General features: G+C 33.3%; 1 protein-coding gene across 5 annotated transcripts in view; it reads right to left on the bottom strand.

The window, feature by feature from the left end:
• LOC115890539 (ras-associated and pleckstrin homology domains-containing protein 1) overlaps positions 1-26,066 on the bottom strand; it is a 331,325-nt gene that overhangs the window by 13,287 nt on the left and 291,972 nt on the right. For 4 of the 5 annotated variants that reach the window (XM_030910796.1, XM_030910795.1, XM_030910797.1 and 1 more), the window contains 6 exons: positions 7,280-7,478; positions 4,494-4,732; positions 4,200-4,434; positions 3,752-4,137; positions 619-938; positions 212-556 (listed from right to left, as the gene is read on the bottom strand). In XM_030910796.1, the coding sequence (XP_030766656.1) occupies positions 212-556; positions 619-938; positions 3,752-4,137; positions 4,200-4,434; positions 4,494-4,732; positions 7,280-7,478 (1,724 nt within the window). Of the gene's footprint in view, positions 1-211; positions 557-618; positions 939-3,751; positions 4,138-4,199; positions 4,435-4,493; positions 4,733-7,279; positions 7,479-25,044; positions 25,210-26,066 lie in introns of those variants that run through there. The other variant, XM_030910798.1, reaches the window with a different exon arrangement.

The raw sequence follows: 26,066 nt of genomic DNA on the forward strand, positions 1-26,066 counted from the left end.
GGCATATATGTAGGTAGAAGCCAGTCCAAAAGCATAGTATCATGGATTGCCACATGAAAGATCCATACAAGTTTTTATTGATAATACGGTAAATTAAATAGTTAAGCTAATGTAACACATTTAAATTGTTTCTCGTGTTTAAATTCTTTCCGACTAACAGTATTATGTCAACAATAATATTATGTCAACAAATATATAAGATGTTACATACCTACTATGCCTTCTAGTAAGCGTACCAGTGTTGGTATACGACACAGGACTAGAAGGAAGTGTACCGTCTATTTCATCTCTTGTTTCTCCAACTTCCTTCAACTGTCTAGTTTTATTCGTTAACGGTAAGTTGGGTTTCATTGATGGTTTACGTTTGATAGTGCCCATAGGAAATTCAGAATCAAATGCGTTTTCACAACTAGATGCCGCTCCATCGGACATGCAACCACTAGAACTAGAACTGCTTGCCCTGCTATGACGTCCTGAGCTAGAGCTTGCATCACTAGTTGCAGAGTAAATTTCACTACCTGAGGCGGTTCCGTATCCTGCTTCGCTACCGGAGTATCTAAAAAAATAGTTTTCACAATAATTTAGATTTTCACTCCATAAATAGATGTAAGGACTCACCCTTGTGTAGGTGTAGTGCTATTTGACTGGATGCTGTGCACCGCAATGGAGCTGACAGAACAGCTTCTAGCACTAGCAAGAATATCCATTTCTTCTTGTGCTAGTTCATCCATTAGCGTTCGGTAATTAAACATTAATTGCTTACCGAATCGAGCAATTCTCATCCCTACTATCCATTTCTCTAACGTATCCTCATCTTCGGCACACAAATATTTAATATATTTAGTGCTTTTTGTTTCTTGAAGCCGCGGATGCTTTACAGCAAAACAATAATCTGTAGGAGCTTTGTATTTCTTCTTCCAGCCCAGTCCGTAGTATATCTGAAATATAAAACAATTAAATATTACCTACAACAACCTATACGGATATACACTCGCCGGCACGAAAAATGGGCACCTTAAAATTTTGAGGTATTTTAAAGTTTAATATATTTTGTTCTAGTTGGCCGATTTTGATCATTTTTTAAGCAATTTGTAGCAAAATTGTTTGACTTTTTAGTTTCTCTTTCTAAATTAAAAATTATTATTCATTTATTAAAAAATGAAGTTTTCTTCTGTCAATTATACGAGGGAAAACAAAATGTTGATATTTTGGTTAAAGTTTGAAACACCCTGCGGAGTAATTTAACAATGCAAGGAATTTAAAAATCATTTTATCATCTAGGTACATCTTTTCTTGGTAGTTTGTTTTTTGATTCATCTCAATATCTTTATTTTTATTGGAAATGTTCACTTTAGTACAGCAATTTTGCATTGATTTTGGGTCCTCATCAACACACTTATAAAATCAATGACTAAAGAATTCAAGGACAAATAACACCCGAGAGCAAATTGTTACCATGACACCAAACAGTGCCGTGGCCATATTTTTTTCTTAACTTAGCTAGTTGAAGGGTTATTTATAGTTTTGATAAATGTTTTGACTACGCCTATGGTGTCGGTGGTGCCATCATACTAATTAATTACGAAAAAAAACGTATTAAAATGTTAACAAAAGGTACAAAACTAGTATAGACGTATAGCACACATCAAGTACATATAATATCAGAAAAATAATTATCGAATTCAATAAGAAAACTTAAGAAAACGCTAAAAAGGTACAGCGGACTATTTATTTACCTACGAAACGTAACTCCTGGCTCTTTCTTGTCACTGCTGCTTTTACATTTGAAAGCTGAACAACTAATCAGCATTGTAATAAAGTTTATACAAAGTTCACTACACACAAACTATTAAAAATTGCGAAAATTGTTGTTGGTGACCAGCTGATGACTCATTGTTTGCCACCAAAAGAAAAGGCGTCTAAGGTCACAAATTCTGCTGCAGCCCGTATAGGGGCGTTACATGACCTTATATTCTTTAGTCATTGTATAAAATAGTGTTTACTGTTTTTCTAATGTCACTGTCATTATAAAGTCATATTATTATTGTTTATTGACGTTTATTGTAGTACAGATAGTTTTAAGTACTGAAGTATCGGCTATAGCTGCTGTAATTGATCACGGCAGACTTTTGGACTTAAAACCATATCTGCTAGAGTAACTGCACAACAAACAATAATAATATGATATTTCAAAGACAGTGACACTACATAAATCATAAACACTATTTTATAGGTTTGTTGACTAGGACCAAAAGCAAAGGCATGGTTTTAATGTAAAAAATACAATAAAAGTGTCATCTTCGAGCGCGAATATCTCCAAAAGAAATACAGCTATTGAGATCAAAAAACAAACTATTGGGAAAAATACACCTAGATGATAAAATAATTTTTACATTCATTGCTTTGTTAACTTTCTCCACAGAGTGTTCCAAACGTTCACCAAAATATCAACATTCTGTTTTCCCTGGTATAATTGATGGTTGGAAACTTTCATTTTTAATTTAGAAAATCATACTATAAAGTCAAATAATTTAGCTATAAATTGCTTAAAAAATCATCAAAATCGGTCCACTAGAACACAATATACAGTGTGATCCGAACTGTATTCCGGAAACTTCGGCAGCATATTCTGCAGATAAAAATAAGTAAAAAACTTCGTATAAATGTATGTCCTTAAATCCTTAGTTTCGGAGATACAGGGTGTAGAAGTTTAATTTTTATTTCGATTTTTACCAAATAATTTCTCAAGTAACGTCAATATTTGGATGAAAATTGGTGTCTGGGAGTTTTTTGACACGATAAATTTGATTTTGATGTCAATATGACTCCTGCTTGTAGAGGGCGCCACCTACATATTTTTTAATTGGTTTGAAGACTAACAACTTTTCGTCCGTACAAGTATAAAATTACTGAGTAAAAAATATACATTTGCGATATTTTTTATGTAAAAAAGGTCTCTTGGTAAAAATCGCTACGAGTAATGGTTCTCGAGATATTTGGAATCAAAATTATTAATACCTGTCATCATTGACATAAATTAAACATGTTGACTAAATAGTTATCAAACTGAAATCATAAATTTGGAATGTTTTTGTGTCAAAAGTTCAACAGAAACTGTTTTATCATCATTTTTTCGCAGAAAAATTTATTATTAATTTAAAAAAATAAAAATTTCCTAATTTATTATTTCAGTCAAATAACTATCTACTCAGTGTGTTCATTTTTTTGTCAATAATGACATGTATTGACTATTTCCATTCTAAATATCTTGAAAACGGTTGCTCATAGCGATTTTTACCTAGAGATATTTTTTACGTAAAAAATCATGGAAATGCACATTTTTTCATTCAGTAGTTTTATACAGGTACGGATGAAGAGTTATAACTCTTCAAACCAGTTAAAACATATGTAGGTGGCGCCCCCTACAAATAGGAGTCATATTGACATCAAAATCAAATTTCTCATCCCAAAAAACTTCCAGACACCAATTTTCATCCAAATATTGACCTTACTTCAGAAATTATTTGAAAAAAAATCGAAATAAAAATGAAACTTCTACACCCTGTATGTCCGACCTAAGCATTTTAGGACATAAATTTACACAAACTTTTTACTTATTTTTATCTGCAGAATATGCTGCCGAAGTTTCCGGAATACAATTCGGACCACCCTGTATAAAACTTTAAAATATATCAAAATTTTAAGGTGCCCGTTTATCGTACCGGTGAGTATAGAAATAAAATGTTCTTACATGATTATTTTCGAAGGTAGTCAAACATACAAGATCTTTAGCGCTTTTAATTTTCTCCTTGGGGAAGTAATATAAACCTGAAGCTCTAAGGACAAAGTGATATTTCTTCCAGCCTTTTTTTGAATCAGCTTTAAGATATAGAGGACCTTCAACTTCGGGTATACTTCCATTAGTTGATGCAAAAAACTCTTCCAGTAACATGTTCCTAGCATGTTCGTCATAGTCTAAGCTTTCTTTCTTGTCTTCGTTTGAGAGTAAAAATCGCTCAGGTTGTAAAAACAATTTTATTTTATCGGGGCGTTCTACAAAATATATCTTGTTTTTAGACTCTCGCGTCCAAACTAGTAAGTTGTCAACGAGAAGTTCGTGGTCTTCATAAAACCGTTCTACAATAAAACACAACAAAATTAAACATTATCTTTAAACTCGATGATGAAACAAAACGAACCCATATAAAGATCAGGTAAATGTTCCACTATTGCCCATTTAGGATCCATTTTCACGTGATTTTTGTCTGCTAACAACCGTGTTACGTAGGAACATAACATTTTTTCATCTACAAGTAATGACTTGGCGGAACCATCCACAGTGAATACCTTTAGAAATAATTTTTGAATATTGGCTTCCATAATTTTCTCCATCGCCATACGAATTTTTTCCGCTTTAATTCGCGAAGCATCATCCTGCAACACAAAATGATAAGTATATCTATGTATCGTTAAATTATATTAAATATATTTACATGATGAATGTTTTGTAAGTTTAGGGATTGGGGTTTAGCACCGCTACCTCCACTGCTAGCAGAAGATTCGCTAGATAGCATAGAAACGGTATCGCTAAAGGCCGAATCATTATCTGGAGACTCGGTTCTACCAGATTCATTCTTGCCACACAAAATACTATCTTCTGTCAATCCCCTGGAAGCTTCTGAAGATGATCGACTGTGAGTCCTGGATTCGTGCAGTGCTAATTTTTGGATATCTAAAAAAATATTTAATGTAAGCAAAGCTGCAAGCTCACAGAAACTTAAGTCTTTTTTTGATTTAAATCATTTTAATGACTTAAGTCATTTGATTGATGAAAAGATTTGTCTTAATGACTTAAGTCATTTGATTGATGAAAAGATTTATGTCTTTTTATAAAAGGCTTAAGTCAGATTTTTATATATTTTTATTATAAATTTTTAACGGCAGCATTCCTTTTTAAACTGATAGGCGGCAGTCAAGCAGCAGAATACAAAAAACAATGCTCAATACCACTAGCAAATAAAACGTTAGTTTTTCGGAACCGGTTTTGATTATTTGTCGTATTACGCGTGCGTAGTGTGTCTGTTATGTAGCCAGAAAGACGAACAAAAGGAATTTATCTCGAATATATTGAAGAGTACTTTAAAATCCTGCAGCCTTTAGCTTATGCCATCGATATAGTACAATTACTATGTACTAATAGTACATAGTGATCAAAACACATCATCCCTTTTTAATAGACAATGTATTCGATGAAATCTAAACTGTATTGGTAAGTACTACAAAATGGTTAAATTTTATAAAAAAACATGATAGCGTAGTTGTTCTGAAAATTAACCGTTTTATTTTGTGGTTTTAGTCTTATCTGTACTAACAACAAATTAATATTATTATACCTACTAGTAAGAAAATCGCTTAGGAGCACGTATAGCCGCCCATACTAAAATATGTTAATAAAAAGTTGGTAGGCAGTTCTTTTAGTTTCAAAGTAAAGGAATTTTTCCAATTTTGGTCAGCGGTTATTTCCCCTATCCCTGGGATAGGGAGTGAAACACCTGGGGTCGCGTCTGATGGGAGTTTGGAGTTCTCCACACGGATTTTCTCAAAAACGGACGACGGAAACACGGAATATCTCAAAAACTGCGACTTTGACTGATTTTGATGTTAATACAAATTTTGTTGCAAATATTATTCCTAATCTTAAATTGAAAACCGCGTTTCGCTAGCTACTGTAATTTTGGAGTTACGATTTTTTAAAATTTTTAACCCCCTCCTATACCCCCTTACCAACTCCCCACCCCCACCAAAAATTAATGGCCAGATTCTCGGGTGCCAAATTTGATTAAAATCGGTTTAGCGGTTTTTGAGTTATCGTGTTATAGACGGACAGACAGAACTATGAAAATATTTTGTATTTAGGTCTTTGATTTAGGTCATTTATGACCCAAATAACTCATTTTGGGTGAAATTAAAAAAAAAAAATTGCCGATCTTAATAGCCTACCATACCTGTTGGTATAGTCGGCTAATAACCGAGATATTTTACTTTGAAAATTTAAAAAAAAATATTGTTTGCTAAAATTTTGACCACTACTGGATCTTTTCTGGATATTTTTTCTTGTAAATTTAATCTACTACCTATGGTAACATATTATCAACAAATTATATTTTTAGCCGATTGTGAAGGGTACACAAACGCATTTCAAATACATCTGAAAGTCAACCTTAAAGGTCGTTTAAGGTCTCACAACAAGGTTCTTTCTGGAATCACTCAAGGAGGTTTGAAAGCCACATATGTCAAGGTCAAGCGAACTGCGCATGTGGAGGAGCCCAATCGGCTAATATCTCCTACTATAAATGACCTAAAACAAAATATTTTCATGGTGTCTGTCTGTCTGTCTGTAACACGATAACTCAAAAACCGCTAAACCGATTTTAACCAAATTTGGCACAAAAATACTGTGGCTCCCGAGCATCTGGCCATTAGTTTTTGGTGGGGATGGGGGGTTGGTAAGGGGAATGGGAGGGGGTTAAAAATTAAAAAAAATCGTAACTCCAAAATTACAGTAGCTAGCGAAACGCGGTTTTCAATTTAAGATTAGGAATAATATTTGCAACAAAATGTGTAATTACATCAAAATCAGTCAAAGTCGCAGTCTTTGAGATAATTGAAACTAAAAGAACTGCCTACCAACTTTTTATTAACATATTTTAGTATGGGCGGCAAGGAGTGTCTCACTTGGGTAAAAAATGTACATGTACTGCCAAAATAACGTTGTACTGCTAAGCGACTGCCAGTGACTGCGAAGAAGACTGCCTATGACTGCCATGTAATTATTATAGGCGACTGCCGCAAGACTGCCAATGACTGCCAGCGACTGCCAAGAAAATGTACATGTAATTCCAATAGTGAAACACCCCTCGATGGGCGGCTATACGTGCCTCTTGGCGCTAATTTTTTATTACAGTTGAGAGTTAGTTATTAGTTAATTATTTTTGTTAAATCATTTTGATTTTAGAAATGATTTAAGACTTAATACTTAAGTCTTTTTAAAACTGACTTGTTGCAGCTCTGAGTGTAAGTTCTCTCTATCTCTATAAGAGCATTTTCAGCGACATTCTTAAACTTAACCAGACACAACCCAAATCTAAAAATAAATTTCGCGACGCATCCAAATAATCACAAAAATTATTTCTGGCTTTGGGTTCAAGATCCTTGTGTCGTTTAAACCGGTCTACCAAAAATAGATTTGTAGTATGAAAACGCCGAAGTTTAAACTTACCAGAAAATCTCTTGTTTTCACGGGCTTGGCCTATTTCTTGATCGCAGACGGATTCTAGGGCGCACAATTCGCCTAAAATGGCGTCCAAGTCCACATCCTGGGAATCCTCCAAGTTCGCCATGGAAAACCGATAGCTGTCGATTCTAGGAGCCGTGATTTCCGAGGTCAGTGGTCTCATGTGAGCTGTTGGATCCAGTCCCTAGAAGAAAGATTCTAAATTAGCTACGTCTCTTAATCAACAGACCTAATACAAAATATATATCTATTTAATATTGTTTCATTATAATCTTCATATCTTTCTTCCTCACTATTTTACGTCTTTGCAACTGTAGTACCAAATGGTAAGGTATACAAAGATATTTTTTGCCATCATCCATGTCAGTTGTTTAAAAAAATGCAATTTCGTTAAAATTGTTTAGTTTGGTCCCTATGATATTAAAATAATAAAAATACAGAACTATAGCGATCCACCAAAACTCGATATGATACAACTCTGGACGAAAGTTCCGCTAACTATCTTAGTTTCATAAGCATTGGTTAAAACTGTAAGATTAAAAATTAAAACTGTAGAAGTAGAAGAGTCATCTATTTGGCTGATAATTCGATACTCAAGTTCAATATTTATTTAAGCAAAACTAACCCCCCCAAACTGGGGTTCCATACATCCTTAACACATTTTTTCTAGGAACAACTTTTAAGTAAACACTTTTAAGTAAAAACGCCCATTTCAATAGTTAGATTTAATTTATAAAAAATATTGTAATTTTATCTGGAAACAAATTTTTCAGTTATTATAAATCTATGATCTAGATAAAAATGTATAATACTAGGAATTCATTACTCAAATTGCATTTCTAATGCATTTACCCTGGATACATATACACATTATAAGTCTTTTATCTATGATATACACTAAATGCGATTAAGGGATCGCGACTAATGCATATTCCCAGTATTTCCAGCTACCTCTAAACACGATTATATGACAAACACGTCTTCTATATGTGCTTAATGTACTGTATGACGAGGACAGTGGAAAGGAATGACAGAATTAAGCGCGCTTACGCTAGCAGGGGGAAAACGAGGTATTCGACCGCAAAATCCGCAAATGCCTACTGGAAATCGGGATATCGATATCTATTTTCCAATTTCGTCGCAAAGATATAACCATGTGATGACATCGCTGTTGAGGACAATATTTGATATACCTCTCTTTATCATTTTTTAATATCTAAATAAGAAAGTAAGAAATTCCTTATTTATATTTGCACGCTGTTAACGAACAATATGCTGCATTTTTATCTTAAGATCTAGGAATTTTATTGGTATTTAACATAAGAAAAAAGAATACACCTTTTTTTCAGTTTTGCTAAAAATATTTAGTTCTAAAACATTTCTCTATACGTAGTGTAGCTAGTAAAGAACGAATCAACAAAAAAAATTGGAAAACTAGGAATTGTTATACAAAACCCTAGATCATATTATAAGTACGTGGATGCATAAATGCCAATAATCGTTATTTCCAAACCAACTGGACGCCGGTTTTTTTTCGATCATCGATCATACGGTATCTGTCCTATGCTTTAAAATGCAGACCATGTAAATAAAGTGACCAGTATGGTATATGTTGACAACTCAACACCACAGTTGCCGGATTGTAAGTTTATCCAGACAAAAAGTCTAGGAGTATATTATTTTCGAGTTTCTTGATGTATGTATTATATCTGTTTTTGGAGTATGCACTAGGAATAACTTAACGAGCTATTATAGAAAATGCAAGTATCGTTGTAGATGATTATGCACTCTGTTAATGCAGGATACAACCGTATAGGTGAGTTTAATAATAATTGTTTCCAATAAGATTAATAGTCTCCCACTAAATCATCGGTAAATCAAGTGTTAAAGTTGTAGGTGTTGAGACAGAGTGGGTTTACAATATTGCAACCAAAGAATGATGAAAGGACAATGGATAGTACTGATGATGAATAATGTGAATAATGCATCAATACGTTGCATATTATACGCATAGAGACCAAAGTATGCAAAATTGGAATCTATTAAAATATATTTGGAGTCCGTCAGATTCAATACCTTTTTTATTGATAAAATATCTTGTGATAGGTGAATGCGTGTAATGGGTTAAACAAAGCATACCTAAGCAATAAATACGACTGTTATGTAGTACTGTAATTGCTGCTTTATTTAGGCACATATAGAATACCCTAAAATTAAAATACATTTATTTTAAACCGCATCTCATAGCTTTTTAGTAAATTCTATTTGGAAGTATTAAAACCAATAAAATTCATAAATGTATATCTGTAATCCAAAACAATAAATATCCATATACTAAGAATATCATGGGTCCAAAAGTTTCTTTATATTGCGATTGCGTGAAAAAACAAAAATAACTACTAATGTTTACCATCAATGAGGAAAAAATGAATAAGAAAAAAAAAACGAAAAAGTAATAATTAATAGAGAATGATAATAATTCGAAAGAAGTAGTATAAGAAAAATTGTGAGAAGTGTTAAGAAAAAAAAAACTTTTGTCAATTAATTTGAATTGAAATCCAGTTTGCAACTCTGCAAGTTTTGGAGAAGTTGCTTGAGATAAACCATAATATACAGGGTGGTATAAAAAAGTTCGTAAAGGGAAATTAAAACAAGTTTGGATGCACGTCATCAATGACACCATGGAGTCAATGCACGTTATCAATGACACTCTTATGGAGTTTGCTGGTGGTCGTATTATGATGTGCAACCAAAGTTATTTTAATTTCCCTATATAAATGTATGTCCTAAAAAACTTCATTTCGGAAATACAGGGTGTAGAAGTTTCATTTTTATTTCGATTTTTTCCAAATAATTTCTGAACTAACATCTATATTTGAATGAAAATTAGTTTCTGCGAACTTTTTGACATGAGAAATTTGATTTTCATGTCAATACCTACTTGTAGAGAGCGCCACCCACATAGTTTTTAACTGGTTTGAAGATTAATAACTTTTCATCTGAACCTGTATAGAATGATTGAGTAAAAAATTACAATACAAAAATACATTTTCGCCGTTTTTGACGTAAAAAAGGGCTCCTGGTAAAAATCGCTACGAGCAATAGTTTGCGAGATATTTGGAATCGAAATAATCAATACATGTCATCATTGACATAAACTGAACATATTTAGATAGTTATTAGATAATTTCTTCGATGAAAAATTTATGATTAATTAAAAAAAGTGAAGTTCCTAAATGAAATTTGTAATTTCAATCAAATAACTATTTACTTAGTATGTTTATCTTTGGTCAATAATGACATGTATTGGCTATTTCCATTCTAAATGTCTTAAGAAGAGACAAGAAGAGACAAGAAGAGACAATTACCAAGAGACCTTTTTTACCTAAAAAAATTACGGAAAAAAAAATTTACGGAAAGTAAAATTTTTCACTCAGTAGTTCACAGGTACGAATGAAAAGTTATTTTATTAGCCTTCAAAATATTTAAAATCATGTAGGTGGCGCCCCCTACAAGCAGGAGTCATATTAATATCGAAATCAAATTTCCTATGTTAAAAAAATCCCAAACACCAATTTTCATCCAAATATCGAAGTTAGTTCAGAAATTATTTGAAAAAATCCCTATAAAAATGAAACTTTTACCCCCTGTATCTGCGAAACGAAGCATTTTAGGACATACATTTATACGAACTTTTTTACTTATTTTCATCTACAGAATATGTTGCCGAAGTTTCCCGAATACAATTCGGAGCACCCTGTGTATTTAAATTGAGTATAATTTTGGAAAAGTTGCTTCAAATAAACAATATATTCAATTAAAATTAATATAATTTTTTTGAGTGATCTATTTAATTTAGCTATACAATTTTCTACACAGAAACTGTCTTCCCTCTAGTTCGCGTGATACTTTTGCGAGGACGAGTTAGAAAGGTATACAATATTTATTAGTTTGACCCAATTCCGATAAGATAACTAGATGACACGTTCGTTGTGGATAAGGGGATACACAATAAACCCTAATCAGAAAAACGCATCTTCCTGCGCTCGCTAAAATCCGGATTATCGAATACGCGAATTCTAAAGGTCGAGGACCTGGTTATGGTTGCCTATTTAATGAAATGACACTTTTATTAGGCAGGACCGACAAAGTTGGCATGAGAACGAGTCGATTTGGAATCGCGGGCTCGGTCGACTGTCAAGAGCAGGTGCAATGGTGAACTAAATCCTGCTGGCGTTCAACACATTGGCTTTGTTCGCGTAAACTCTGCACAGCCAGTAATTTAAAGATATGCTGGTACAATCAGAATTTAAACTGTAAATGACTTTGTAATCACTCAACAAGTGAGGCGGGCTAATAATTTCGCGCAATAAAAAATAATATAATAAAATGTATTTTAAGACGCTTCTACAGGGTGTTTTAAAATGGATTCCCTAGGATAAAAAAACTAAAAAAGGACTGAAATTGAAGACAAATGGCCATGGGTCAATTATTTAGAATTATCGCCATATGCACATAGGATAAATGACAGATGACAAAATAGTGGTACAATTCGGCATCTAGCTAACTCAATTTGGACACATTCTGAAATGTCTAAATACTTAATGAGCATATACCGGTATTACACACATAACATACGTCAAGGCAAAGTCGTATTAAAAACACAAAAAAACGGTTAAAACCAAAGCATTAAAAACTCATTCGTACAATTAAAAAAAAATAGCGGCAAAATTTCATTACACGTGCTGAAAATGAAAGGAAGAAGTTGAAAGCAACGAAACAATTACTTGCACGAATGCGTTTTGACAGCATTGGTTTCAACATTTTTTTTTTCGTGGTTCTTGTTTTTCTTAGTCAATAAAGTAATAAAAATAATAATTATTCGGAATATGACCAAAACGCGATTTATCAATTCGGAATATGTCCAAATTGAGTTCGTCAAATGAGGAAATTTACCGCTATTTCGGCATCTGTCATTATTGCTATGGATATGCGGCGAATGGCGATATGTCCAAATAATTCGGGCCAAAAACACAATCTGAGTTTAACATATATGTATGTTTAATAATTTTTTAAGTCACCTTCAGACTTTTTTGAAGTGAAACTGCTTTACGCACGCTGCTGGGAGTAAAAATTCAAGGCCGTGACACACGAGCTAGTGGAACTAAGTAAATAACACGAAAAGTGGTAACGATCGAAAAAGTGGTAAACCAATAAGGAAGTTGAGATGGGTCTTTGGAGCATCGTAAACTCGGGCCCAACTAGGGGACTGAAACTCGGAATCTTTTCATGATATTTTGACGACGTTTCCTCCACTATGAAACTCCATCATTAATGATGAAAAAATCGTCCGATTTAAATAAAATTTGGTATGTCGATAGATTGGACCTAGGCTAACTTGACCTTGTACGATACGTGTATTCAGGGGCGGATCCAGAAATCGGGAAAGGGGGAGCTTGACCCATAACTTTATCCAAAGTACATACTCCAGAGTCGTTTGTGACAAAATAAATTAATAATATCGTATTACTTGAATGAATTCAAGGGGGGAGGGCTTAAGTCCCCGAAGCCTCCCCCCGTGGATCCGCCACTGCGTGTATTATACATGTGTAGGTCAAGGTTATTAAAAGGTAAGGTTGTTTCGTAACTTTTGGACCAATAGGAGCGAAGCGGAATAGCATCCCTCTGACGTAGATAGAACGTATAAAATCATTGAATAACAGGAATAGAAAATAAAATGCAACCGACAAAGAGAGATAAATGGTCAATATAATAAAGAAAACACACATCAAACAACTGAAAACTATTGACGCCATACACTATAAACAATAAAGTACACAATGAATATCGATTCGGAAATGTACTGTTGGACTGTGGGCAGTTTTTATCCCTTTATCTATGAGCGGTATCATTCCTATGACGTAGTAGATGATGTTTTCGATAATGGCGGATCGAGTTACGAGACAACCTTATCTTTTAATAACCTTGTGTGTAGGTTAGTTTTGACGTAAGAAACGTCAAAAGTTGATTTCGTCCGATCGCGACCAAATTTGGTGGGTAGGCTATGCGAGCGACGATGCACCCGGTCCCACCCTGCAAAGTTGGATAATATGACGTTTCGTTTACATCTTTATCAGGGTGGGACTAAGGATTTGATATTGAAGAAAAATATGGGTCGATTTCGGCATAATTGGGAAGGGGCTACAGAATTACGCCTTTGATATTTCGAACTGATGCCTCCAAATGGACGAAATCATAAGTATTTTTCTTCATTATGGATCGATTGGAACCAAACTTGGCACGTGGATAGAGGTATTCGAATGGAATCCTCAGACGGACAGACGGCCATTTTAATACAAATTTCGTGAAAGTGATTCAAATTATTTATTAATTTTTAATTTATTACTTTTTCAACATTTCGAACTACACTTTTTCAAACATCTCCATTAAATCCTTCAATTTAATAGCTATTAGTAAGAAGTTTCACTTCATACGCGCACATAGTGCACACACAACTTTTTTATTAACAATCATACTATTTTTGTTTTAATGAGACAGAACATATTTTTAAAACAATTCGAATATAAGCAGTTTTTTCTATTACTTGGTATCACTTTTTTTAATACTATCACTATTTTTTCTATTACTACAAGGTGCCCGGTGGCGTAGAGGTACAGGCTCTCGTCTACCAATTTCAAGGTAGTGGGTTCGAATCCCACACCCGGCATTTCATCAGCCGACTATTTTTATTAAAATAAAAATAGTTTGGGTACCTAGGTCGACTCAGCCTTAAAACGAGTACTTGGGATTCAAAATACTGAGGTAATAATAGGCGGTTGAAGCGTAGTGCTAGCCACATTACCTTCCTTGTATACCGAACGGCTCTAGTATGGCAAGCTGTACCTTGCTACTCCCAAGGCGTTAAACACTATATACGGGAGCTATTATTATTATTACTTTTCTATTACTACGGAATTGAACAGTGGGACATTTAAAGTGAGTGACCCAAACTGAACAGCTTAAGTGGACAGCATAGTTTAAAGTCTACCACAGAATAAACGATGTCCATCATTGCCCAGTGTTATATCATATTGTATATCAAATGACGAAATGAGATTATTTTAAAAGTTTTAACCGACAAAAAATATTTTGATATTAAAAACATTATATCAATTAAATTATCTTTATTAAAATTAATACAAAACAACTTATCTTTAAACCCCTAATATAATGCCTTGTCACTGTATAGAAACTGTGCTATATTGTGCACTTCAAATCAAAAATCTATATCGAACATGGCAGTCGCGTCCAATATCCTTTTTATGACACTGATACGATATAAAATCGATTTTATGGCAGGTTTATATATCATTTCTGGTAAAAAAAGCCAAGATGTCAAAGCGGGTAAATAATCCCCAAAAAGGTGCTTTTCCGACTGACTTGATATCAGTTACTTCACATTATATCGTTATACGATTTTTCAAATAGAATAAATACTTTATTGACTTAACTAAAAACTTAAAAATATATTTTAAGTCTACTGACTTAAAAAGTCCTTTTAAGAACTCAAAAGAATATTTTAACGAATTATATAAACATCAAAAAATATAGTTTTTGGTAAAAGATGCTTAATAATTTGTTTTACAAAATATTTTAATTTTGGAGCTAAGTTTAAAATTATTCAATAATAAGAGGTGAAAGAAAAATATTAATTATCTTATATTAGTAACATTTATCTACAATATCATAAGAAACTATAATAAATGTAGTTAGAAAAATATTGATGAAAGCACATTTTAATTGTAAAAACCAAAAAATTTATTAAAACGAAATTATTTTATATATTTCATACTATCAATTAAACTTTTAGTTACGTAATCAAGGGCGCGATTTTTAAATTCATTGTTGCCAACCATGGACATATTCGGCGCCGTGCTGACTGAGGGCCATTTCGTACCAACACAGTCCAGTCTAGTCCCGTCAGATTCAGTCTAGTCCAGTCAAATTACTACAGTCCACTGCTTTCAGTGCTTTCACACCAAATGCATCCGACGTTTGTTGATGACATTTTTTTTAACGTGTTTTCAGCAAAAATAACAACAGTTTAACAACAGAACGTTTTGAAAACGGACGAGATTCTTAGAGTAATAATTTTAGGTCGATTAGAAAAATGAAAAAGGCGAAGGAGAAATTTATTTTGTATACATCCCATTCATAATAGAAGACTTGTTTTCGGCTTGTTTTTTAGTCACTTATTACCCGATTTATTAGATGATGCCAAGAAATTTTACAATTTTTTTCGAATGGGACCAATGCTTGGGGTTATAATCCTTTAATAAGTTATTTTATAAGGTTATTTTTTTATTAATGGGTTATAAGCCTCTGCATTTCTAACCAAAACAATTAAACTTTCCACATCCATTTGTGTAGAATTTGTATCGCAAATGACTGGCATAAAAATTCGACTGAACGAATCACTATCCGTCTTGACTTGTCTGGACGCGACTGGACTGTACACGACTTGTTTTGTTTGAAAACAACTTTCATTCCCGCATTTGTTTTTCTTATGACTGTCCTAGATTGGATTCAGCAACGTCCGACGTGACTGCATTGGACTGTGTTGGTGCGAAATGACCCTAACTGGAATTTAAATTTCGCGCTGGGGATTCAGGTGGTAGCTCTGCTGTAAAAAATATCAAGTTGCCGCATTTGTTTATTTATTTCCTGACATTGTCATTCGTTTTCTCTTTATACATTTATAATTAATTTATTTTTGTTTCCTAAAATATTTTGATTCAAAGAAAATATGTAACAGTGGGCAACGTTGTTCCGGTCAAGCTTAATCATGTATTTGGTATGAACTGTAGATAAACTACTTAAAACATTCTTTTTTAATTTTGGCTCTCCAGCAAAATAAAAATTTTGACTTACTGAATTTTTGCTGAAAAAACGTTTTGTCTAAACACAAAGTTTTGATTTGCAACATAGGCCGTTATCAATTTGAACACATCAAATTTAAGTATTAAGAAGAATGTTAAGTCATTTATTTTTAGAAAAAAGAAATGGGGTAGGAATGTCAAAATATTATTTACGTCTCCCTTGTTGGTTTGGCGGGAAACTTAATCTTACCAGTTAATGCTCTCTAATACATTTCCTGCCGAAATTACGGCCTTTCCTGCTCGTCACGTGTCACTAGTAACAGGCAAACTGTAATATCTCTAAGTGCTGGAAGTATAATTTTAGATCGACCCTTTTACCGTTAGATTTGTTTAGCCTGTTTTAATAATGTTGAGTTTTCATTATACGATCTTAAATAGGTTGGTCTCTCCCTGGAACCCAACACAAACAACAAAACTAGCTTCAAATCAATTTTAAATAGTAACTTAAAAAGTATATGTTAATTTTTATCTTCCTCTTTATCATTAACTTACTGGCAACCAGCTTTTAGAATATCAAAAGGAAAAAAAAAGTTCAAGTGCACCTTTTTTATCTCGTTTTCCTGTTGCCTACCCAATCGATTATAACATTTCCCTTTCCAGTTATTTCAATTACGGCACGGAATGAGCCGTATAATCACATCAACATCAGCAGTGCTTAGGAATTCATATTTTCCATTATTTTCTAAACTGTCGAAAGTTCTACCACCTATTCTCACGGTAATACCAGTTGAGTAATTAATTTTTGGATAATTTAAGAAAATATATATTTCTGAATAAACAGTTTAGAATTTTTCTATCAGAACCATGACTCCTGAGCATTTTGTTTTTTGATTCGTGTCAATACATCGTTTGGTTAATTTTTAAGAGCGAAATGCACTGATCACGATCAATTTACAATTTTTTCAATTATCATTACTTTTTGATGTAATTTTTTAATATGACGAGATAGTTTTGATGACTATTGTCGTAATGTCATATTACGGTGCATTGGATACTTTGTAATAAATAAAAAAAAGACTAACCATACAGTCCTGGTTTTAATAAACATTAATAACGATAACAGAACTAACGATATTAAAGAAAGCATCTGTAATACTTAAGTGTACAAACAGAAAAAAAATTGTAAAAAGTACCCTAATATGTACTTTGCATTGCTTCCCTTGGCTGCTATAACTGCCTGTATACGTCCGTTGATACTTTTATTGAGGCTGCATAAATCATATTGCGTTATGCTTTCTCATTCTTCTTTAAGAACCAAACTAAGTTCATTTAATGAAGCTGGTACCGCGTCGCGACCTCCTGCCAAGCATGTCCCAAACGTTGAACATGATAGACAGTTCATAGTAGTATATAGTTCAAAATAATCACCAAAGCCGGCTTGTCATATTGAAAAATAACTTCAAAAAGATATAATAATTGAAAAAATTGCAAATTGTTGCTGTCAAGTTCATTTCGCTCTTAAAAATTAACCAAAGCATATTTTGACATGATCCAAAAAACAAAATTCTTAGGAGACATGGTTCTGACCGTGAAATTATATTTCAGGAAAATTTACACTCACAATTATTGCACAGGGTGTTTTAAAGTTAGGGTAAAAAAGAACCCCTCGATTAACCCTGTATAATATGCCAAATACTAAAGTTTTTAAAAAACTGAGTTTACGAATTAAAGTTGATATAATTATACACAGTTTGCTAAAAAAATCATGAAAATAATGCTAAAAATAACAAAAATATAACACTTTAAATTTGATCCAAAATTTTTCCGTTGCGTTTTTTTGCATCTGAGTGTATAAATAAAAATGTGTATCAAGTAATATCATGTCATAATCCTATTGTGATTCTCAAGAGGTTACTAAAATAAAAACTACTATTACGGCCGGCATTTACTAAAGCTTTGGCCACAAAATTATTCTGCAAATGAAAAAGGCAATAGCGATTATTATTTCCGACGTCCCGTTAAACAAACACGACGTGAATTTGCAATATGCCTGGTTGATTTTCGTATTTACTTTTCCTACGCTTTTTGTATGATAAACGTGTACGTACAAATGTTAATCGTTTTCGAATAAATAATATTTATTTTTATTTATATATTTCATATAATATGATGAAAAGGAAAGCATAAAAAAAATTCAATGGTTTACATTTCTAAAGGCACTAGGTTCGAATCCTGAGGTTGGCAATTTATCAGCATATTTTTAAATCAAAAAATAATATAAAACTTTGGTCACGTTGGTCCACACAGCCTTACATGAGTACTTGGGATTCATCATACTAAGGTAATAATAGGCGATTGAAGTGTATCATACTAGTATAATGACATCTTCATTGTCTTGTTCCCGGCCGTAGTATCGTGACTAGGGAATTGCACCAAGATGTATAACGATGCCAGATGGGACCCTGTCCGTCATAACAAGCACCCTCTACTGTCTGTGGTCATGAATCAAGGGTAGAGGGTGGGGGAGGGGGGGGGTTAGCTTAACCGCCTGACCTTAGCAGGTCAAAGGTCTAGATAGAAGACTAGCCTCTACTGGTCTCAACCTCAACCTTGGGGCACTAGGTTACTTCTAAATGCGGGGCTCTGTAGAAGTGAACCGACTAACCCTTGCGGTGTAATTAACCTCAAATCCAAGAAGGCAATAGAGAAAGAGGGATATATCCTCTATTATAGAGTTGGTACAACACCGGTATCGTAGGAGAAAGTTAGAGGTGGAGAAAATGGAGACAGTAAAGTGTATCACTAGTTTGATATACTTCCTCCAACTTCCACCTCACGGTTACCTCAGCCGGAGACAAGCTCACCGACTGTGAAGGGTACGGAGGGCTAAACCCCAACCGTGGAAGAATGTATATCGTAGGAGGTAGATCTCACTCCTCGGAGGATGAACGTCTGTTGTCAGAGGAAGATGGGAAATACCCTGCCACCTCTACAACAGGATGTATGATGAGTTATATAACTCAGGAAAGGGAGACACAATAGATCTTTAAGGTGGCGGTGATTAACCCCCCTCTTCTTCATCCTTCTCTTTCTACATTTTACATAATGACAGCTTTACTATTGCAAGCTGTACCTTGACTTCCAATGTATGTAAATGCTGTATGTCAGACCATTCTAGATTGTAGATTGTATCGGAGGGGGGGAAGTTAATCACCGCGACCTTAGGGCTTTCGCAAAAGCCAGTAGTATCTGAGAGGGTTTTACAGAGATTAGTTCTCCATCTCCGATATTAGTGGTAACAAAATTTATTGCACGAATGGTTAGGTTAGTCGTTTCGGCGCACTCAGTGACTCGGTGAAGAGACGTTCTTGTGTTTTTCCATTTTCCCCATAGAATCTACATAGCTAGCCTCAATCTACTGAGGTGTTCATTGAGGAGACAGTAAAATTTGAGGAGACTGTTAAAATCCTCGTGACAATCCGAAGATTGTTCTTACTTAAATCACGAAAAATCTTGATTTTTCTTGATTGAGAAATTCCTTTTGAGTGTCGTAGTCCGTTGGATGATTCCCATTCCAGGTTACGGATGAAGTCTTCCAGGTTCTTGAGTTCTGGTTTAAGTTGGTTTCCACTTGGGAAGCAGAACTCTTCTGTTCCAGCTAGTGGAGTATCGTTATCTTCTAACCCTTGGTGAGCTGGCATCCAGAATAGGAGGACTTTATTTTCTTTGCCTTAATTGTTCAGCTTCTCTAGGCATTCTTTGACCATCTTCGAATTGATGGATGCTGAGTTAATAGCCCGTAAGGCTGTTTGACTATCGGATAAGATGGCTATTACTTGTTTCCGATTGTTCCTGTCATGTTAGACCATTCTTAATCGATATTTGAAATTAGCAAATTCAATAAGGATTTTTTAAAATTGTAAAAAGTTAATAATAAATAACAAAACTATAAATAATATTACGTCGAAAAGAACCAAAGATAAAAATTATTATTATTAAGTTTTTTTATTAAATCTCAAAAACATAGAGGAAAATTTAAAAATTCTCAAAAAAATAATGATGACAAACTGATTTCGAACACTTAATCTTTTTTCCGAGATTTTTTTTATACTTTAACCAATCAACCAATTTCCAATTTCTCTAATTCTGTAATACTCTCTGTATACCTACTTTAAACATACTTAAAATCTATTTAAACAAATTAATAATAGTTATTAATGGTACAAGTTCGATACGAACATCATAATGAAACGCGTGTAACGTTAAGCCACGAGGCGTTAGCCGAGTTTCATTAAAAAGTTCGTATCGAACGTGGATCATTCAAAATTTAATCTACGACGCGACACGAGGGACGATCCAAAGAGATTTGATTTAATTTAAAATATCAGAGATATCCTCATAAAAATTAAAATTCAAAATTATCAGGTGCCCATATTAGTCGACGCCGTGGTAACCGTGCTTGTTGATTGTTTTCATTTTGACTTTGACAACTCAATTATTGATGTTCAATTTTGTGTTAAACGTTCAGTTTTAGCAAAAAGCAAAAAAATAATATTAATATGGGTGATTCTGATTCTGAAAGTGTCCCTTCGGATATTGAAGGCATTGTGCAAAACGTTGTCGATTCCCTACTTCCCGAAAAATCAAGACAAACGTACGAGCAAGCCTATGTAAAACTTGAAGATTGGTGTAAAGGGAAAGGAATCAAAAATAGTAGTAACGAAAAGGTTCTCCTGGCATATTTTTAACATCTTTCAAAACATAGGAAGGCTTCATCACTTTGGGTATATTATTCCATGCTGCGTTCAGTTATATCAGTGAAGAAAAATACAGATATTAGTAAGTACGTCCATTTAATTGCATTTCTAAAAAGAAAATCGGAGGGGTTTCGGTCAAAAAAATCGAGAATTTTAAGAAGACATAACTTTTTGTTGGAAGCTGATGATAAAACTTATTTCCTGACAAAAGTTTCATTGATAGCGGGAGCCTGCCGGCGCGGAGTATCGAGTTGACAAATCTGCAGCTGCAAAATGTTAAAGATGAAGGACAGTGCATTCATGTCATTATTCCATTTACGAAAACAAAGATATCATTCAATTCCTGCATGAGATTTTCGTATAATATCTCATTTCGTACACATATTACGCCATATTTAAATCAATTTAATATTCTGTCTATGGTAAATAGGCGAAAACTTCATATGTTAACATTTATCTACCGTATCTTACAAACTGGCCAACCGCCTTATTTAAAATCATTGTTTATACCTTTTGACCACACTCATGTAACAAGAAACTTACATCGTTTCAGAATACCTCAACATAGGACGGCTGGCTTTCAGAAATCGTTTTCTTTTTTTGCGCCGCAATTATGGAATTCTCTTCCAATTAGTGTTAAATGCTTTAAATCACATTATTTTAATAAATATGTTAAGAATAATTTGCTGGTTTTACAATCGAATATAATATAGTAGTTATTTCTAAATTTATCTTTTATCTTTTGTTATTTTGGCAAACTGTGGTGAACGGGCCTTTAATTTGATATGGTTTTGACTGGCTCACTGCTCAGCTTTACAATTTTGGAAAATATTTGTGTATGTGTTGAAATTGTATTTATATATTTTTTAACATTGCTAAATTGTCTTGCAGACGCTTTGTTCTGTGCGCTCGGGGTTTCTTTTTGCTTTGCCGGTGGTCCTCTGTTTTTCTTACGGGTTTGTTTGTTGTTGGTATATTATTGTATTGAAAATGAAATTCTGTTTAGTTATTTTTTACAGGGAGTGTGCCACACTGATGCCTTTGGCAATCAGTGAATCGGTTTTGTAATCGCGGTGCACTCCTTATTAGGCTATTAGGCTATTAGTCAGCCAAAGTATGGTTTATATTTTATATATTTTTTATATTGGGGCCTAATAAAAAGATTTGATTTGATTTGATTTGATTTGATTTGATTTGATTTGATTTGATATCACGAGATTTTTTTTATAACGAAAGGGAATGTTGAAGGAATAAATATGGTGGAAGTGGTTCGAAGATATATGCGGCCAAGCAACACACAGCATACTCGATTTTTTGTGGGGTACAGAAATGGAAAATGTATTAAGCAACCCGTTGGCATTAATACTAATACTTTAGGGAAAATGCCGTATAAAATAGCATTGTTCCTAAGTCTTCAAAATCCACAACAATACACTGGACATTGTTTCCGTAGATCGTCTGCGTCGTTGCTTGCAGATTCAGGAGTGGATTTGTTAACTGTTAAAAGACATGGTGGTTGGCGCTCTAACACAGTGGCAGAGAACTATATAGAAAATTTCAAAGAAAATAAGAAAAAAGTGTCATGTAATATTTTGGGTAACATTTCTGGCAATGATGGGTCTTCAACAAGTTCAAGCACTAAGGAAATAAATTTACTTTCTAAAAATTCAACTCACCTGTCATCGACTGGAATTAATTTAACCAATTATTCTGATATTACATATTAATGTTTACAATAAATAAACGTATTTAGGTACATTTTTTTGCTTGTTAAAATTTGCGTGTTATTATGAATTCATAATAGCACTAGTGCTATTATAAGCCATAATGACATCCAAATGACAATACATGTGTCATAATGACATTGTCGTAGATTAAACATATTTAAATAAATTAGTAAAGTTAAAATTCTATATAATTCCCATAAGATTTAGATTATAACAACATAATTATATTCTTAATATTATTTTAATTACATTGTGCAATTTAATCTTTTTAATTAAATTACACATTTATGTTAGCGCCGTTTTAATGACATATTTTATTAATCATAAAGAAAAATGTTTTAACGTAAATTGTAATTACCTAATAAATGTATCATGAAAATATAAAAAGTAATGTATTTAGCTATATTTATTCCTGTAATTATAACTTAAAACAATTCTCTAATACAGGTATATTAAAAGTAAAGCAATAAATATCAATTTTATTGCTTCACTACTACTTTCTTAATCCCGACAGTTAATGCGTTTATTACTAAATAAATAATAACACCAGTTGATAAATGTTTACCACAATGTGTTCGCTGTTATTAGAATAATGAGTTTACAGAACAAACAATTTAATCGGTCTGTCTCAATTATATTAGTTGCTTTGCCCAAGAAAAAGGAATATTCCGCTATCAACGACCTATCCCAAACACGATTAACGTATCCGACAGAAAACATTGTACTTTGATAGGATATTAAATATTTAGGTTCGATTCAACAACAAAACAGTCTCTTCTTTAAGATAAATCTTATGTTAGTATGAGTAGATTTATTGAATGTATACTGTTTAATTTTATCCGGCATTTACAACGGAATTATTGCTAGAACATTTATTTTTCTTACAGTGGCAAGCTCTGTACAGAGATGAGAGTTATGCGACCTCTTGCTTGTAATTACTGTCGAATGTCATCCGCTTTTCATTCAATGTACAATCGGAAGGGCACTATTTGAAACTTTTTATGAAAATATACTATAGTACTATTTCCTTCCTTGAGGTGACTGTTCAATGATCGCTCTATTTAAAGACATTCATTAAAAAATAAATTACAGAGTTTCTAATGAAGCGTTAATACACACTACCACGCTCTGCATGACAGCATAGGCTGTCAAATGTCACAGTTATTAACATAATATCATTTTTTGAATTTTTTTGGGACACCCTATTATATTAAAAATTTATTAAATAGCAAATTTTCTTCTGGTTTCAAAAATTACACATGCCTCTCCTAAAAATACCGTCTAACTAATTATATCTATATATCGAAATTTAAACCAATAAAATTAATGAAATGTTAATATTTGTTTAATTTTTTTATCAAATTTAGATAAAACCATTAAAGAGATAGAGATATTTAGATAAAAAAACGAGATTTTATGTGTTAGTAAGTATATGACAAATCGGGATTGATTGACGTATTCAATGAGTTTTGGACACTTCCTGTTTCACCGGAAATGGCTAGAACTTTTGATTTTTAAATGGTACCCTCAGTATTTTTTAGTTTATTTGATAGAAATGACATTTTTTGAATAGAATGACATATCGTATGTCAACAAAAAAGTCTATTCATTTTAGATTAGGGTTTTAATTTCTTCGAGATTTTCGGGATCTCGGGATGTAATATCGGGATTTCGGTGATAAACATACAACAGGATCCCGGTTTGGAAACCCCAGTTGTAACACTGGCGTCAGAAGTGGAATCTGCGGAATTGTGTTATTTGCCATTATTAAGCTACCATTGAAATCTGATCAAATTTCAGAAATTACATTGTTATTATATTAGAAAAAACAAGTCTTTTGACAACAATGAATTGAATATCAATCTATTAAAGTTTCTTGTTATACTTACAGTTTAGTAATTCAATTACACATTCAAATTAAGCAAATTATTATACAAAAAACTTAAGTTATAATGTTCACTGTTTAATAGATTAATACGAAAATAAAACCAAAAGGTAAAGAGAGTAGCAAAACTGTATCATAAATAAACAAACCTGCTTGCTGTCAAATTTCCAATTTTTAAACATATCGTTACATTAAAGATACGAATACAACAAACTTCTATGAACGAGCAAAAAATACATGTATGTCCGATGATGTTTGTAAGGAGTCGGTACACAAACTCGTAACTCCGATCGAGCACATGTTCCTAGGGTACTGAACCGAACCAAATTCAAAACAGAACAGAACATGGGGTAAAATATTGCCGGGAACAATTTTTTAACATTCAAATTACACAAACTACTGTACAAAAAACTTAAGATAAAATGTTCATTTTTTCAAAATTAATACAAAAAAAAACAAAAAAGCAAAAAATATAACAAAACGATAACAAAAATAAACAAACCTGCTTGCTGCCAAACTTCCAATTTTTAAACATGTCGTTACAAATACCATACGAAACCACCAAAATTCTATGAACGAGCAGCAAATATGTGTATGTCCGATGATGATTGTGAGCAGTCGGTACACAAATTCGCAATTCTAATCGAGCACATGTTCGTAGGGCACTGAACCGAACTAAACTCAAAACAGTACAGGATTACCGGGTAAAACTTCGCCGGGAACAAATAAGCCGTGAATTTGTGCCGGGAATATTGAGAATATTTGCGGGATGGCGTCGGTGGACGGATGGGTTGAGAGAGGGCCGGCGACGGACGGCCGCAGGACAGGATCTTTCCGCGTATGACGTCACACTGCCCGGGATCCTGCTGCCTCGTATTCCTGCTTTCGTGGGCCCGCTTCCTGTTAGGGCGGCACGACTTCTCTCGGAGATGATCGGAGAGTTTCGGAAAGCCCAGCGAACGAGTTCGGACGATTGGAGTTATGGAGTTACGAATTTATATCTATTCTATGTTCATAATGGAAATTAAGTCAAGTAGATAAATTAAATACTTCAAAGATTAAAGTTTTTAAAAGCATAAACTATGATAGGTATGTCGTTTAACTACACCGCGACGAAATAAATATATTGAACTTACATCGTTCTGCATGAAAAAAATGTTTTCAATCTAATAACAAATTTGTTGAACAACGGCAATGGATTTAAGTTTACATTTTTAAGTACAAAGACAACAATACAATTTTTTTAAATATTTCCACTCACAAACGAAAGATATAAAATTATATTAGCAATGTAGCTGAATATGATGATTTTGTTTAAGGAAATAAAAACACAATAATGTTGTTATATTACTCCGAAAACGAATCTATATAAAGACTTATCCGAAAGGATAGTCTTGATTGGATTATGTTATACCGATTTGGTCATTTTAGAAGTGTGGTCTGGATTTTAATATGTAAAGGCGCATTCTCACGACTCCTCTACTTGGCAAGTATTTTTTTACTGGCATACAGGGTCTCCGGTCT

Source organism: Sitophilus oryzae, unplaced genomic scaffold, assembly GCF_002938485.1.
Source record: "Sitophilus oryzae breed Bouriz unplaced genomic scaffold, Soryzae_2.0 scaffold_882_pilon_pilon, whole genome shotgun sequence".
In the NCBI taxonomy this organism is placed as follows: domain Eukaryota; kingdom Metazoa; phylum Arthropoda; class Insecta; order Coleoptera; family Curculionidae; genus Sitophilus; species Sitophilus oryzae.